Source organism: Tursiops truncatus, chromosome 3, assembly GCF_011762595.2.
Source record: "Tursiops truncatus isolate mTurTru1 chromosome 3, mTurTru1.mat.Y, whole genome shotgun sequence".
Classification (NCBI taxonomy): Eukaryota; Metazoa; Chordata; class Mammalia; order Artiodactyla; family Delphinidae; genus Tursiops; species Tursiops truncatus.
In genome coordinates this window covers 147815385-147831334 of record NC_047036.1, presented here as the reverse complement: position 1 = coordinate 147831334, position 15950 = coordinate 147815385, and the positions used below count along the sequence as shown (strand labels likewise).

The 15950-nt window shown below is 37.4% G+C and overlaps 1 protein-coding gene across 8 annotated transcripts in view; it reads right to left on the bottom strand.

Annotated features, from left to right (window-relative positions):
* Positions 1-20: 20 nt before the first annotated feature.
* CREBRF (CREB3 regulatory factor) overlaps positions 21-15950 on the bottom strand; it is a 65706-nt gene continuing 49776 nt past the window's right edge. For 7 of the 8 annotated variants that reach the window (XM_019946050.3, XM_073802804.1, XM_019946031.3 and 4 more), the window contains one exon: positions 4076-9748. In XM_019946050.3, the coding sequence (XP_019801609.1) occupies positions 9633-9748 (116 nt within the window). In that variant the 3' untranslated portion in view covers positions 4076-9632. Of the gene's footprint in view, positions 145-4075; positions 9749-15950 lie in introns of those variants that run through there. The other variant, XM_019946046.3, reaches the window with a different exon arrangement.

The window sequence follows — 15950 nt, the reverse complement described above, 5'->3', positions numbered from 1 at the left end:
TTTCGCACCGGCTTCCTTCTTCCCCGTCGGGTTTTGCGGCAGCGACCCCTAGAGACCGGGCTGCGGCGAGCGAGGGTGGTAGCGCCGAGTCGTGTGGACTTTCCCTGACTCGTGGGAAAAATCAGTCGGCCCCTTGGTGTGGACCTAGTAAGACGGAGAGAAAGAGAGGAGGGAATTATCAGCAACGCTTTAACAGGGGCCTCTCCCCATCTTCCGCCCATCAGTCATTCTAATGACTGCATATTTTTTGCATAGAGGGGGGAAAAAAACTGGAGGAAAAGTATCAATTGGGATGTCTCTGGAAGGTGGAATTAACAGTTTTTTATATTTCTTTAAACTTTCTTGTATTTTTCATATTTTCTACAGTGAATATAAATTGTGGAGTGAAAGAAAAAATGACAAATGTTATCATTACTTTTTTAAATGTACGGAATTCAAAGCAGTTTGCTAGGGTACTTCCTGTCAGTCCAGCCCACGGTCCAAGGGATCTTCCTAAAACGCACAACTGATCAAGTCACATTCCAGCTTACACCCCTTCACTGGCTCCTGGTGGTTGCCTTTTGTGTACAATTGGATTTAATAAATTTACCTCGCTGGAGTAGTTTCGATGGAAATAATTAAGAACAGACCCTCAACAGATGGAGGCTCTTTCATTGTATTTTTATTAACTAGTCCAAGTTTCTTAGCTGGACCTCAAGGGCATCAGGTACCCCACACAGCCCTGTCTCCTTCCTGGATTCTTCAAGCTCTTTTTGGATCTGTAGCCTTGGAGGGAACACCCTCCCTTAAGGTGTTCATCACCCCACTGCACCTAATAAACAGGCTGTATATTGCAGGCTTGGGCATCTGCCCTGGCTTGAATCCTGCTTGACAACCCACTTCACATCTCTGTGCTTCAGAGGCTAAATGCTGGTGACCACAGCACTGACTGAAAGATTAAAAGAGGTAATACATAAAAAGCACCAAGCACAATGTAGTAATTTGGTACATCGTAAGAATGCAATGCACATGACTATTATTATATTACTGACATTTGTGGAGCACTTCCCTTGTGCCAGGTACTTTGTACTAAGTGCTTTATATGTATCATTCTAACTTAACTCTCACAACAACCCTGTGAGGTAGAGTTATCCACTTTTTACAGATGAGGAAACAGGCACAGAGAGATAATGAGTTGCCTAGAGCAAATGGAATTGCTAGGTCAAAGGATATATGCATTTTAAAATTCTGATACATGCTACCGAATTGCTCTTTATAGAAGTTATATCAATTTACACTCCCACCCAGCAATGTGGTACAAATGCCTGCTTTCTCACGGCCTCGTACACACGGTGTGTTAACAAACACTGGGATTTTTGCCAATCTGATTAAGTGAAAAATGCCATCTTTCAATTTTCATTTCTCTTATCATGAATGGAGAACTACTTGTATTTATTTTACTATCTGCTCATTTTTCTATTAGGTTGTCAGTCTTTTTCATATCAGCTCCCAGAGTTCTTTAGATAGTAGGAGGATTTGCCCTTAGAAATGAGCTTTGTCTCTTAGTCTACAGAATTTTGACTTGGCTTTTATGGTGTTTTGGGCCTTAAAAAAGTTTTATTTGAAATTTTATTTTTACATTTAGATCTTTACCCATTTTGAAATATGTGTTGGCTTAATGGTGGGAGATACAGAGCCAAGTTTACTTTCTCCAGAGGGTTACCCAGTTGTTCCAACACTATTTTCTGAACAATCCATCCTTTTCTCACTGGTTTCAGATGCCACACTTACCATATAAATTAAATATAAATAATATATAAATTAATAACATTAATATTATTTATAATATATAAATTAAATATAAATACATCTGAATCTATTTCTATACTTTCCATTCTATTCTGTTGGCCTATTCATTCATTCACCAAAATGATACTGTTTTTAATATTAGTTTTATGTGTTTTAATATCTGTTAGGATCGAACACCCCACTTTTTTCCCCATGTGAACTTTAGTTTTTTGAAATCGTATTGGTATGTCTTATCGGGATGGCACTGAATTGTTCATTTAAGTTAGGAGGACTGACAGGTTTATGCCGTTGACTGTTCCTATTCAAGAACTTGGTCTATCTTTCCACTTGTTCAAGTCGTCTTCTGTATCCTTCATAGTATTTTAATGTTTTCTTCAGAGTTTGTACATTTTCTTTTAAGTTCATTCCTGGAGACATTTTAAGATTAAAACCTTTTAAAGAAACTGAGGTTGACATTCTTCAGGTCAAACGTTTTGGATCCTCAAGTAGAAGCTCCCTGTTCAGGACACTGAAGAAACCCAAACTCTGCACACAGTAGATAGGCCCACGTGACCTTGAGCCCCTTTCCCATCATGCTACTTGGTGGAAAGTCCTCTGCAACCAACAGTCACCAATTGCATTTCCATGAGGCAATTAGAGAAAACATAGCTCCTCTTTTCTCCACCCTCCAACATACTCCATTCTAACAAAAAAGACTCAATTCTAAGGCCTTCAGCTAGAGGCCATCTTTGAGGGATAGATATACAATTTGGTGACCCGCACTCCCCATCACTGACTACTGCCAATGCTGTTTTGCTTCCGTCACCTTTACCTACTGATCCTGAGACTAGCTTTTGTTTACTGCATCTACTAGGTTCTGGCTTTAGTTCTTTCTGGTTTGCAGACCCTAAGCCCATTATCTCCCTCCTACACAGACATCCATCCAAATATTGCCAGTGACTTGGCCAGGTCCCTTACAGAGGGGTACGGATTGTCTCTGAGTGCTGCAAGCAGATTGCCATTTGAATTGGAGTTCTGTATCACCTAAGCTGGGTCTGGGGTGAGTCCCTGCATCTGGTTCTAGTCTCTTTTGTAAAATGGACACGATCACCCACCTACTGGGCCACAGAGAGCAGCAGGTGAGTTCCCTGATAGGAAAGCACCTAGCAGGGGCTTAATGAATGCCACCCTAGCCTTCTAGGACTTTCTAATGCCTTCTTCCTATTCTGAACCTTTCAGCTGGGATATTAAAGTATTTCCCAACTAATGTTTTTCTCTCTAAGGTGCTCTCCTGGTTCCGAAATCAATGTGGGCAACGAGAGACAACTGAACAGCCCATCTCACTGGGTGCTACCTAACAGAAGGGTTGGTTTCCTAAGAGCTGTACTGGAAGGGCTGGCTCACCCAGCTCCTTAAAGTGCCCAGACTCTGACAGAGGCTCCTGTGAGGTCAAGTCCTGAAGCAGAACCAGTCCATGAGAGGCTAGGCCCACTTTGCTTCCTGACAGCCTCAGTGTCACTCAAATGAAGCAAAAAGGGCTTCTTCAAGGGACCAGGGATGTCATGCACACAGCCTGTCAATTCTCTTAACATACCCCACTTGATGTGGTACCAGTGTCCTTGCAAATACCTCTGCGGTAATGTACCTAGAACCCTTTGTGTGTTTAACAGCTCTTGTGTTGTTTTGTGGCCCTGTTCACACGTGGCCTCCCTTAGCAGACTAAACGTTAGTGGCGGTCTCTTTAGTCTCCTTCTGGCCAGTACGCAGCACAAGTCTTGGCAGAGAAAGTGCTAAACAAATGTTTGTTGGCCGAAGGAACACACTGCTACAGTGGTGTTTACTCGGGTCCCCTGATTTAACAGTTCTATGTATATGCCCAGCCTAGCTTGGGGACCTACTTAGAATTATGAAACACACAAACACATACAAAGGCTTAAGTCAGGAGAGACTCAAAATACCTTCTTTCCCTCAGAGAAATCGCTTGGCCAAAGAATCAAGGAGGAGAAATAAGGATAAACTAAACTATGCTCTAAACTATAAAGAATGTAAATGTTTTTGTCAATGAATAATTCTACGTAATAGTTAAATTTAACTAAAGTATTGAAAAAGCAGCCCAAAATGTTAAAAAAAAAAAGTTAGCTGTTCGCACACTACACCAAGAGAGGCGCAGCGCGATCAAGAGTTCACTGCTGTCTCCAGTTTGGAATTTTGTTGCAGTGGGTTATTCTGAAGGGTGGATGATCACCTTGGAAAGCAACAGAAAAGCAACAGAAAAAGGAAGGACGAAAGCATGAGGCAAACAATTCAAAACCTTTTCTTTTCATCTTTTTTTATTTTAAATTACAAAGGATGTTGCATACACTGATGAATCTGTATCTGACTAGAAGTGCTGAGGGGTTGGAAAGTGACAGAAAACAAAGGCAATGTTTGAATTGCCTTTTCTTCTGAAAAGAAAAACTGCACAACTATTAACCAACATTTAATAGAATAATTTTTAAACAGCTCATGCGTCAACGAGATAAAATTCTTTCTAGACAATAGACAAGACTGAATCCAATAAAAAGTTTCATAGCTACAGTTAGGGGAGTGGGGAACAAAACTACAGAATATTTATGATAGCATTACAAACAGGATCCTACGCAACTATGCAAAAGAGGTCGCCACATTGTATGAACAAACACTTTGAATTCTTGCCCTTCCGCTCTTCTCTTGTGACGTCTTATGTGCAGTCAGCCCTAGTATCACTGTTAACCACAAATGCTAAGTTATAGGACAAATCCTAGGGAAAGAAGGTTAAAAAAAAAAAGCAGGCAGTGGAATACAGTGTCATAAAAATGTGGTGAAAAGGCAGATACAGTACACACATATACATTTCTGTTATTTGGTTCTGAAAAAAACAAAGGGCGAAGGGCAAGACACAGTAATCAGTCCCGCTCACATCCACCCATAATTTAATTAACTACACCATTGTGTTTACATTGTTATGAAAGAGGCAAACTTAGTTCACCCGAACTTGGCACATTGAAATACCCAACTTTGATGTTCCTCACTAGTCACCAAGTCATCAATTCCAAAATACTATTTGGAAGTAGTTTTAAGGTTCTATTCCCTCACCACTACCCCCAAATCTCTCTTTTCTAAAGGAAAATGGCAATTTGGCATAATTCAGTTCCTAGGTGTAATTTCTACAATTTCAGTCAGTTTACTAAGCACGAGGATTATGCTTCAACACATAATCCCACTTGTCTATGGAAGTGTAAAACTGTCAGTAGTACATTTTCATCATCTTCCCCCAACATGCTTATTCCTTAAAACGAAACAACCATTCCTACAGTTGACATTCATGGTTACATCCCAATGTGTTTGAAATATTAAAAAAACATGGAGTCATCTTCTCATAATGCCCTTATTAAGATTACAAAGATTACAAAAGAATCCACAAGTATTACGGCACTGTGTGAGGCTTATTTGTCATGATCCGAGGGAAGAACAAGACTGCAGTTCTGTGCAAAGTTGTGGAAATGGCCTTAGTTCCATGGGAAATGGTATTCCACAATAGACTTCACTAGAAGGATAATTTGAAACTTTAACACTGAAAGCATAATTCAATGCGTTCTCAAAATTCAAGTTTCAAGATTTGGAGAGATGCTAACATTCTGTTACATAATTAACTAGAAAATACTTGAACAGAATTTTAGGAAGACTATATAAAGAAAGGGAACATAAGTTTTTGTTAATTCCTGCTGAAGGCAACTTGATTTCGTTTCTTAGAAAGTTAACTAACTCTTAGCAGCTAAAATATTTAGAAATGTATGGAATAAAGAAAAGCACATCCATTCTTGACATTTTGGTGAATAAACTAACAGCTTTATTAATGAAGGCAAACATCAGATAACTGTATGAATATTATATATAAAAAAAGAAATCCAAACTAACAGCATTGTATTTCAAAAGTACTGTACTTCTGTTTCTTTTAAAGAGACTTGTCATCTGTTTTATAAAACAAACAAAACGAGTACTCTTCTCCTAAAAAATTCTGGAAAAATGAAAATAGTCAATTTCAAGCTGATGAACTGAGCATACCTTTCTTTAAATGCAGACTACTGCTAAGGAGCAAATGAAGTCAAGCATCAGAAAGAAGATGTATGACAAATTCATGAAAGTTAGGAAAAAGGGATGTAGTGAAATTACTGCTAATCTCTCCCCCTCATATTCAAAGACCATTCAAAACTGGTCTTTCATACAAATATAAAATAACAATAAAGAGAGGGAATTTGAAACCATACCCATCTGAAATCCTTCATGATGTTTTTATAATAGCTCTGATTCTCTTACCAAAAAGGTCAAAGTGAAAGATTTAGGAAGTGAAAGGGAATGGAGATGTTTTGTTTTAAATGTACAAGTAAGGCACAATATAAAGCCACATCATAATCTGTCATGAAGGATATAGGAGAGGACAAGAATCGTACATGGTACAGTAGAACAAGCAATCATATTGACTGAAAAAGTGTGGCACCCAATTCAAAACTCAGACAAGATCTTAACAAGAACAACTGGACAGCATGCTTTCATATGGAGACAAACTCTATAAAGAATCCAGTGTATCTGAAAAGAGGAAGAACGTTTTTTGTTTTTTTAAATCATAGTAGTACTAGAGTCAAAGTTTATAATCGCTTTGGGAACAATGGGTTTATTTGAGGTGAATTCACAATGCCTTCACTTAAAGTAAAATTCTGGACTTCATTATGAGCTATCTGTATACCATGTATGAACACAGAAAACCTTTAGAGAGCTCTTCTCTAATGATCTTCACCCAAAAATACATGCCACAATTTTCAAAAACAGAACACGTACAATTGTTGGGGTTTTTACGTTACCCTTATAAGATTTGTTTGTGTGATACACTAAACGTATACATTTTAATGACAATAGAGGAAGCAGATTATTACTGGCATTAAAGTACAACCATTTCTAGACGGTTTTAAATGCCACAGAGTCCCCTGGTTAAAATGTAAAGCTGCACAGCTTGCCTATGTCATCTTTATGATAAAGTTAAAACAGCAAGAGGATTTAACTTTCACTCTACATTTTACTGCCAGGTTTTTATTTAGATCAAGTATCGCTGCAGCATTCTGACCAGCCCAGATTTAGCAGCAAATGGCAGGAATCATATAAAATGCAATTTTTTTTAACAAAGTGCTTTTCTAAGATATACATACATATATAAATAGGTACAAAATAAAGTGTCAACATTAAAAAGCTCAACTATTTAAAAGCTTTTACCTATTTAACTTAAGTAGTACATATAAAACACTGAAATGCAAGGATATGGAATCTACTAAACAGATTCAAAGTCTTTTTTTGAAATGCAAGACCAAAAAATCAAATTCTGGTTTGCAGACAAGAAAAAGGTATAAAAAACCAGAATTCCTAACAGAGCAGCTAGAAAGGGGCAATTTTATAAACCTCATCAGCTGAATCTCTATCATGAAGTGATTTTCACCTGATTGCAAAACTGCCATATTTTGGAACATGTTTCAATTTCCCAGACACATTCTGTCAAAACTTCATATACCTCCAAGTTACAAACCTGTGCTTTGCCTTCTCCCACCTAAAAATGAAAAACTTTAAAACAATAAACTTACATTCTATTAAACCATTAGATCTAAGCTTATCTGTTTAGTGTGAATGCACTAACCAGGTACATTTCCACCAAGCACACAGGGTAATCTTGTGCATCACAGTTCAGCTAAGGTGTTAAGACAATCCTTCTTGGAGTTTCTTTTTCATAATGTCAAAGAAGCATGAAAGCAACATTGCTCACTTGTTACTGTGTGTTTTAGAATCAAGCAAACCTTTATAAGCTATAGCTTCATGTGCTATCACTTACAAATGGGAAACCGTGGTGGGGAGGGAGAAAATAACAGAAAAGGAAACACACTGTATAGACAAAATATAATTAAAAATAAATTCTCCAAGGGGTAATGGAGAAATAGTTGGAGAAATAGATACTTTCCCGGCAGCTAGGTCGGAAATTTTTGGTATTTTTTTTTTCTGGCTAAATAGGATTTTTTTTTAAGGTATAATTTTTAAGCTACCAGTTTTCAGAGTTCAAAACACAAGATCTGAAAATAAAACAGTAAGAGAGACAGGACGGAAAGATCTGTAGGGAAGGTTTATAACGTTGCCTTGACATAAGAAATTTCTCATCAAGAGGTAAAGCTTTAACATAGTTAAAACACTGACTAATGAAGCTGTTTTATGTGAACAAAAAAGAGCACCTAAAAACTAAATGTGTTAATATTTCTCAGTTCTAGAAACTATAGAAGAAGAATAAGTCACATGTTAAGTTTGAAGAAGCTAGTTTGAAAATACCTGTACAAAAATATAAAAATCTATAAATCTTTTTGTTTTTGTTTTAAGCTTGTGTTGATCTTTGAAAATATTACATGCACAATAATACATCAATTGGAAAAGTGGCAACTAAAGAATTAGATATTTTTAGCTTTTTTCTGTCTTTACATATATATATACATAATACAATAAAAATAATCTGTATTTTGGTTGTTTGGTGGAAGTATACTACAATAAGCTAAATAAACTTTTTAATTTTCAAGGTCAAAAACTATTTTACCAATAGCTTACTAAAATGAAATATATTAAAATTTCCTACAATAAGTGCAGAAATAAAAAGACTTATAGACACCTAAATGGCCACCAACTTATCTACTATGGAAGCGAACTAGAGGAACAGCAAAATAATATCTGTATGTGTGGATGCTCCTTCTGTAGATAATTGGACCCAAACAGAAATAAAATTCACAGTTCAGTAAGATCCCTAACCCTGACCTTTTCGTTTTTCTTTTTTTTCTCCTTTTTTTTCATACATTCATACAGTATCATGTAAGCTGTGCAAAACTTTACTTAGACTGGCAGTATGCCATATCAGTTGCATTTGTCTTTGGTACAAAAAATAAAACAATCGCAATAATGTGCAAGTATTTGTCTTCTTCCGGTCAAGTACCGAAATATGAGTTTTCTAGAGCCATCTTTTTTTTGTTTGTTTTTTTGTTTTGTTTTTTATACAATACACAGACTCTGTGGCATATATCTACATTTCAACATAGTCCTATATACATTCAAAAAATTTGAAAAAGAGTTGGAACAAAAAAACATTTAAACCCCATAATTTTTCCATCTATATATCTTGTTTTTCCTCATTAGGGTTTTCATCATACAAAATATTACCAGTTTTATAGTTTCCCCAAAATACAAGGCACAAAGAATATGCTTTTTTTTTCTTACTTGCACAGACATTATATATATATATTTATATATATATTTATATATACCATATTGAGCTCGGAAAATGAACATCTAATATGGCACATGGGCATGAGTGCTGGGTTGTGCCATGTACAAGTGAGATTAATGGTTGTGGAAAATTAGAATAAAAAGCAATAATTCTAAAAACAATCTAAACTGACTGTTTAAAAAAATGCTTCCTCAATTTTTTTGTGGTTCAGAGCATAAACCTGCCACAATATTTGGCATTTACTATTATCTTCACTCTTCCAAAATGTTTTGCTTTAACAGATTTTGTAATCTGTATCTAAACATCTACTTAAATGTATGAGTTTCAATTCTGATGCCAGTAGCAGTTTTAACCAACGGTTTATGCTCTGAAAATGTAATAATCAAGTATTTTGGATCATGCTTCACTTATGCTACTTAGTTCTTAAAACAATGTAACCTAATTGTAAATGTTTACATAATGCTAAACTGACATGCAAAACAGAATGAAAATTTACAATGAATAACGTGACAAACACAGACATTTCTGACCAGTGGTCCAATGAGGCTGATTACACTTTTGATGTTGGTATCCTTAGTCCTACAAGGCCTCCGGTGGGATTGCCTTCCGCAGTCTTCTCTAACACTTGGTTAACAAATTCTGAGGTTTGCCCAGCAACTGGGAGACCTGAAGAAAAGAATAATAGGCACACTTAGACACATATGAAGGTGAGGAGTAGGAAAATCTGAGGGTCAGGGGTGACTCTCAGCTAGACACTGGTCCCAGATGAGTGTTCTGCCGTTTGCTACTGCAGCCCAGAAAATAATTCTACCCACCATAATTAGAGCCTACAAGATTAGAAGGATCAAACCACCAACTGCTCCAACCTCACTACATCTCATAGATGGGCTTCACCCACGTGACTGAAAATATATACCTGAAGGATGTTTTCATTCATTTTTATAATGATGATCAATTTTACGTTCCTTTTTCTTCATTTTAAAGAAAAGTGGATAAATAAGCAAACTTGGAAGAGAAGAAGGAAAGGTGGGAGACACTGCAGGTATGTTGATTTTTTCGTCTTCCTCATCCTCTACAGCTGAGGTCAAAGATATTTGATATATTGATTTTATGTAACAACGGTGTACGTGTTTTAAATGTAATACAAAGCTGAGCAATTAAAGGAGATGGAAGCAGAAAAATACTATGCAGTAATTGCTCATAAGAAGTCAAAAGATACTGTAAAAAACAGAGAATTGACACCACCTTAACCATGTGATCAAAATCAGCCTGACCAATAATGGGACAAACTGATACTGTTTCTTGATTGACATAATGAGAAGGATATATAAGCTACAATGAATCCTTGCCAAGAAAATTTAACTGTAACTAATCATGGGCAAACAGATGAATTCAAATATTGGGACATTTTACAAGATCAACTACCTGGATTTTTTATGGAAGAAAAAAGCCTGGGAGACTGATCTAGATTAAAGGATACAAAAAAAAAAAAAAAAAAAAGACACAACTAAATGCAACTCATGATCCTTAAATGGATCAAAAACAAACAAAAAGGTTATAATGGACATTACTGAGACAACTGGGGAAATTTAAATATGGACTCCATATAGATGTCACATCAACGTAAGTTATAGCAGTATTGTGTCTAAGTAAGAAAGTGTCCTTGTTCTTGAGAAATACATGCTGAAGTAGTAGTTATGGATGAAGAATCATATGTTTATAAGTTACCTTCAAATATATAGGGAAAAAATGTACACAGAGGCAGAAATAAAGCAAATGCAGCAAAATATTAACAGCTGGGGAATCTAGCGGAATGACAGGCAGGTGTTCACTGGACTGTTTCTTTCTACTTTTCTTGTAGGATTGATATCTTAAATGAAAAGTTGAGAAAAAAATTAAGTATACATGTTATTAGCTAAAAAGTGAACCTGCAAGACAAAAATGTAGAGCTTGAAAATAATCAGAGGACACATACAAAATGAAACTATAATAATAATGGATCATAGAGTGAAGGACATAAAAAGGCAAGAAAGCCATATGAACAAATCTTAACAGCTTTTTTTTTTTTTTTTTTCCTTGCGGTACGAGGGCCTCTCCCATTGCGGAGCACAGGCTCCAGACGCGCAGGCTCAGCGGCCATGGCTCACGGGCCTAGCTGCTCCGCAGCATGTGAGATCTTCCCGGACCGGGGCACGAACCCGTGTCCCCTGCATCGGCAGGCAGACTCTCAACCACTGCACCACTAGGGAAGGCCCTAACAGCTCTTTTGATAACAGAAATAAAACCAAACATACATCAATAAATAAAAATGAGCTGGGACTTCCCTGGTGGCACGGTGGTTAAAAAGCCACCTGCCGGGCTTCCCTGGTGGCGCAGTGGTTGAGAATCCGCCTGACAATGCAGGGGACATGGGTTCAAGCCCTGGTCTGGGAAGATCCCACATGCTGCGGAGCAACTAAGCCCGTGCACCACAACTACTGAGCCTGCACTCCAGAGCCCACAAGCCATAACTACTGAAGCCCATGAGCCTACAGCCTGTGCTCCGCAGCAAAAGAAGTCACCACAATGAGAAGCACGCACACGGCAACGAAGAGTAGCCCCCACTCACTGCAACTAGAGAAAGCCCATGCGCAGCAACGAAGACCCAGCACAGCCAAAAATAAATAAATAAATACATTTAAAAAAAAAAAAAAAGAATCTGCCTGCCAGTGCGGGGGACACGGATTCAATCCCTAGTCCCGGAAGATCCCACATGCCGCAGAGCAGCTAAGCCCGTGCACCACAACTACTGAGCCTGCGCTCTAGAGCCCGCCAGCCACACCTACCAAGCCCACGAGCCACAACTACTGAAGCCCACGTGCCCTAGAGCCTGTGCACCACAACTACTGAGCCTGAACTCTAGAGCCTGCGAGCCACAACTACTGAGCCTGTGCACCATAACTACTGAAGCCCGTGAGCCTAGAGCCCGTGCTCTGCAGCAAGAGAAGCCACCGCAAATGGAGAAAGCCTGCACACAGCAATGAAGACCCAAAGCAGCCAAAAAAAAAATAAAATAAAAATGAGCTAAACTCATCCATTAAAGAAAAACTCCTAGACTGACTAATAAAGAAAATCAAACTACAAGTTATATATAAAAATCTAGAAGTGAATTTTATGGTATGCAAATTGAAATTAAATGTAAATTTTAATCTAATTAAGATCTTTTAAAAAGAGATGTGTATCATATAAAGTAATTCAGAAAGACTGAAAATAAAAGGGAAGGCTACCAAGCAAAGATAAATAATAAGAAAGCTACATTCATGATTGTAAGATCAGACAAGATTGAATTCAGGGAAAAAGCTGTAAACAAGACAAAAGATGTGTGCTTCTTGATGATAAAGACTATAATCCATAATGAGGGGGATGTAACGTATAGCATGGTGACTGTAGTTAATAGTACCATACTGCATATTTGAAAGTAGGTAGGAGAGAGGATCTTAAAAGGTCTCAGCACAAGAAAAAAATATTTTATAACTATGTATATTGACGGATGCTAACTGGACTTACTGTGGTGATCATTTTGCAATATATACCAGTATCAAATCAGTACATTATACACCTGAAATTAATATAATGTTATGTCAATCACACCTCAAAAAAAAAGAGAAAAAAATGAAAACATGAACTCCTGAAATTAAAACAAATCTAAAAGGATATAAGAGCCGCAAATAAACACAACAGATAACGCATTTAAGAGAAACAGCAGTGAAAAGGGGAAGAATTTTAAAATAAGAAATTAAGAGATTTTTTTTTAAATTTGAGAAGAGGTGAATATACTTCAGAAAATACTGAAGACAGGCAAAGAAGATCTAACCCACAAATAGTAAGAGTCCCCAAAGAAGAAAACCAAAGCAAGGGAACAAATCAAATATTAAAAACATATGGGCTTTCCTGGTGGCACAGTGGTTAAGAATCTGCCTGCCAATGCAGGGGACACGGGTTCGAGCTCCAGTCCGGGAAGATTCCACATGCCGCGGACCAACTAAGCCCGTGCGCCACAACTACTGAGCCTGCACTCCAGAGCCCGCAAGCCACAACTCCTGAAGCCCAGGCGCCTAGAGCCTGTGCTCTGCAACAAGAGAAGCCACCACAATGAGAAGCCCACACACCGCAGCAAAGAGTAGCCCCCGCCCACTGCAACTAGAGAAAGCCAGCGCACAGCAGCAAAGATCCAACGCAGCCAAAAATAAATCAATTAAATAAAGAAATTTTAAAAATAAATAAATAAATAAAATTTAAAAGATCTGAAGCTACTTACTGAAAGAGCACAGAGTGTATATGAGAATATCAACCTAAAATGACCAACTCCAAGACATGGTCTAGTAAAATTACTAGGATTTAAAGAAAAAGGAAAAAAATCCTGTTGACATCTGGGCAAAAATAGCAAACGGCATAAGGGAAAAAAATTAGGCAATTATTAGCTTTGCAACAGCAACACTTTATTCCAGAATAAAAATGGAGAAACATATTTAAAATACTCAAGGCAGGAAAATGTGAGTCAAGGATTGTATCTGGTAAAACTGACAATCAGGTACAAAGGGAAAACACAAACTTATCAATATATAAGACCTTTAAGTTAAAAAATAAAAAGGCAGGAAGAATTTTTTCTTATAACATTAAATTTCTCTCTCTACCTAACACAGGAAGACAATGTAGAAATAAAATTCTTTTAAGGAAAAAAATTCAAATGTTTACGATGTGGGCTTTCCTGGTGGCACGGTGGTTGAGAGTCTGCCTGCCAATGCAGGGGACACGGGTTCGAGCCCTGGTCTGGGAAGATCCCACATGCCGCGGAGCAACTAGGCCCGTGCACCACAACTACTGAGCCTGCGTGTCTGGAGCCTGTGCTCCGCAACAAGAGAGGCCGTGATAGTGAGAGGCCCGTGCACCGCGATGAAGAGTGGCTCCCGTTTGCCACAACTAGAGAGAGCCCTCGCACAGAAACGAAGACCCAACACAGCCAAAAATAAATAAATTAATTAATTAATTAAAAAATGTTTACGATGTAATATGGTAACATCAACAACTAATACTTACTAAGTATTGAGAATTTGTGTTCAGCAGTATGCTAAGTGCTTTACATGCACTCTTTCCATTTAATCCACACAACTGTCCACACTTTACATTATAGATGAATAAAATTAGGTTGAGGGAAGTGAAGTTACTTCCCTAGGGTCCTCAGGTAGTAAGTGGCAGGGCCAGGACTTGAATCTAGAACTGATTTCAAATACTCTGATTTTAACCATTATGCTAAATGAGCTTTTGTTTTTTGGAAACGTATCTTAATTTCTGCACATGACCAGTGGGTATTGCTAGAGCCACAGAGAAACCACTAGCATTTTGTGTGTAAAAAGATAGGAAACAAGGCATGCAGAACCTTAAGTATCTTAAGATAAAGAAAATGTTTTAAGAATGAAGATAAATGCTCAAAAGAATCAAATGTTACACAGAATGTCAAGAAAAATAAATTCTCAAGTAAGTCTACTGGATGAGGCAATTAGTGGGCCACTTGGGAACTATACAGTTCAGAAACTATCTAGAGATGAGTGTCAGATGACAGGGCCAAGTGATGATCCATGGGTACAGTGCAAGCACTTGCAACTAGGAGCACTTACTTCTAGCTCCTAGTCCTGCCACTTGTTGGCTGTAGGACTTGTGGCAAGTTACCTAATGCCTTGTTGGGCTTCCAATTCCTCATCTGTAAAACCAGGATAATAATACCTTCTTCACAGAACTGTGGAAGTAAATCACTAAATCTGAGTAGACAGATCCTGGATCATAATAAGTACTATATAAATGTTAGCTGTTTATCCCTTCCTAGACTAAGGAATTCTTTTTTCTCATCTCTTAATCTCTCTTTTAGATCTTCTCCTTTGGCCTTTAAACATGAAAGTTGTCAAATTTCATGAAATCGTTGGGTTTAAATCTATATGCCTTGCTAATTTTACTAATGATTCCAAATTGCCCTACAGAAACACTAGTATATTTTACGTTCAGTATGAACACAACACTGACAAGAGAAATTAATGACATTTCAAAAACCATAAGAAACTTACTAAGTGCATGGAAGCATTAAATGTGTATTTATTTTCAATTAAAGAAAATGCAATGATTTGGGTAGCAGATTTGGTATACAGAAGCATTTCTGTATAAGTGGAAATAAAATATTCTTGCTCACTCCACTGCATCTAAGCATCTTGATTTCTTCATAGCAGTTACCACAATGTTATTATTATTATTTTTGGTTTTCTATTCCTTGCCTTCCATTTTTAGACTACAAGCATCTAAGAAGAGTAGCAACCAAGTCTCTACTTAACCCCTGTGGATCCCCCAACACCTGGCAACATAGTAGGCATTGAAAAAATTTTGTGGAATGAATGAATTTATAATAACTGGAAGTCAGAAAAATTGTCTTAACAAATTCTAAGATATTTACAATTAAAAAAATTTTTTTAATTATAGTGTTTGGCACTCTAAAATTCAGGTAAATAACTAATTAATGATTGAAAAGTAAGCTGTAATTCTTTTAAGTGATGTGATTCAATATACAGTCAGCATCCTGGGGAAGAAAATTCTCAGGTAAGTGAAATTTACTACTCTACACAACAACTGTGTAAGAACCAGTTTTTAAGAGACAGTCCTAGAATAAAAACTGTTAAACAAAGAACATATAATATAGCTGAAACAATTTTATGATGCTTCAGGGTCTTCATGGCTTGTGTTATGCTGTAATGCCCTTGGGATGCTACTGATCATAGGGTGATTTGCTCCTATGGCAGCCAAGCTCCTGGGGCCTCTAGGGTTTGCATGTCTTTGTCTACATTAGCTA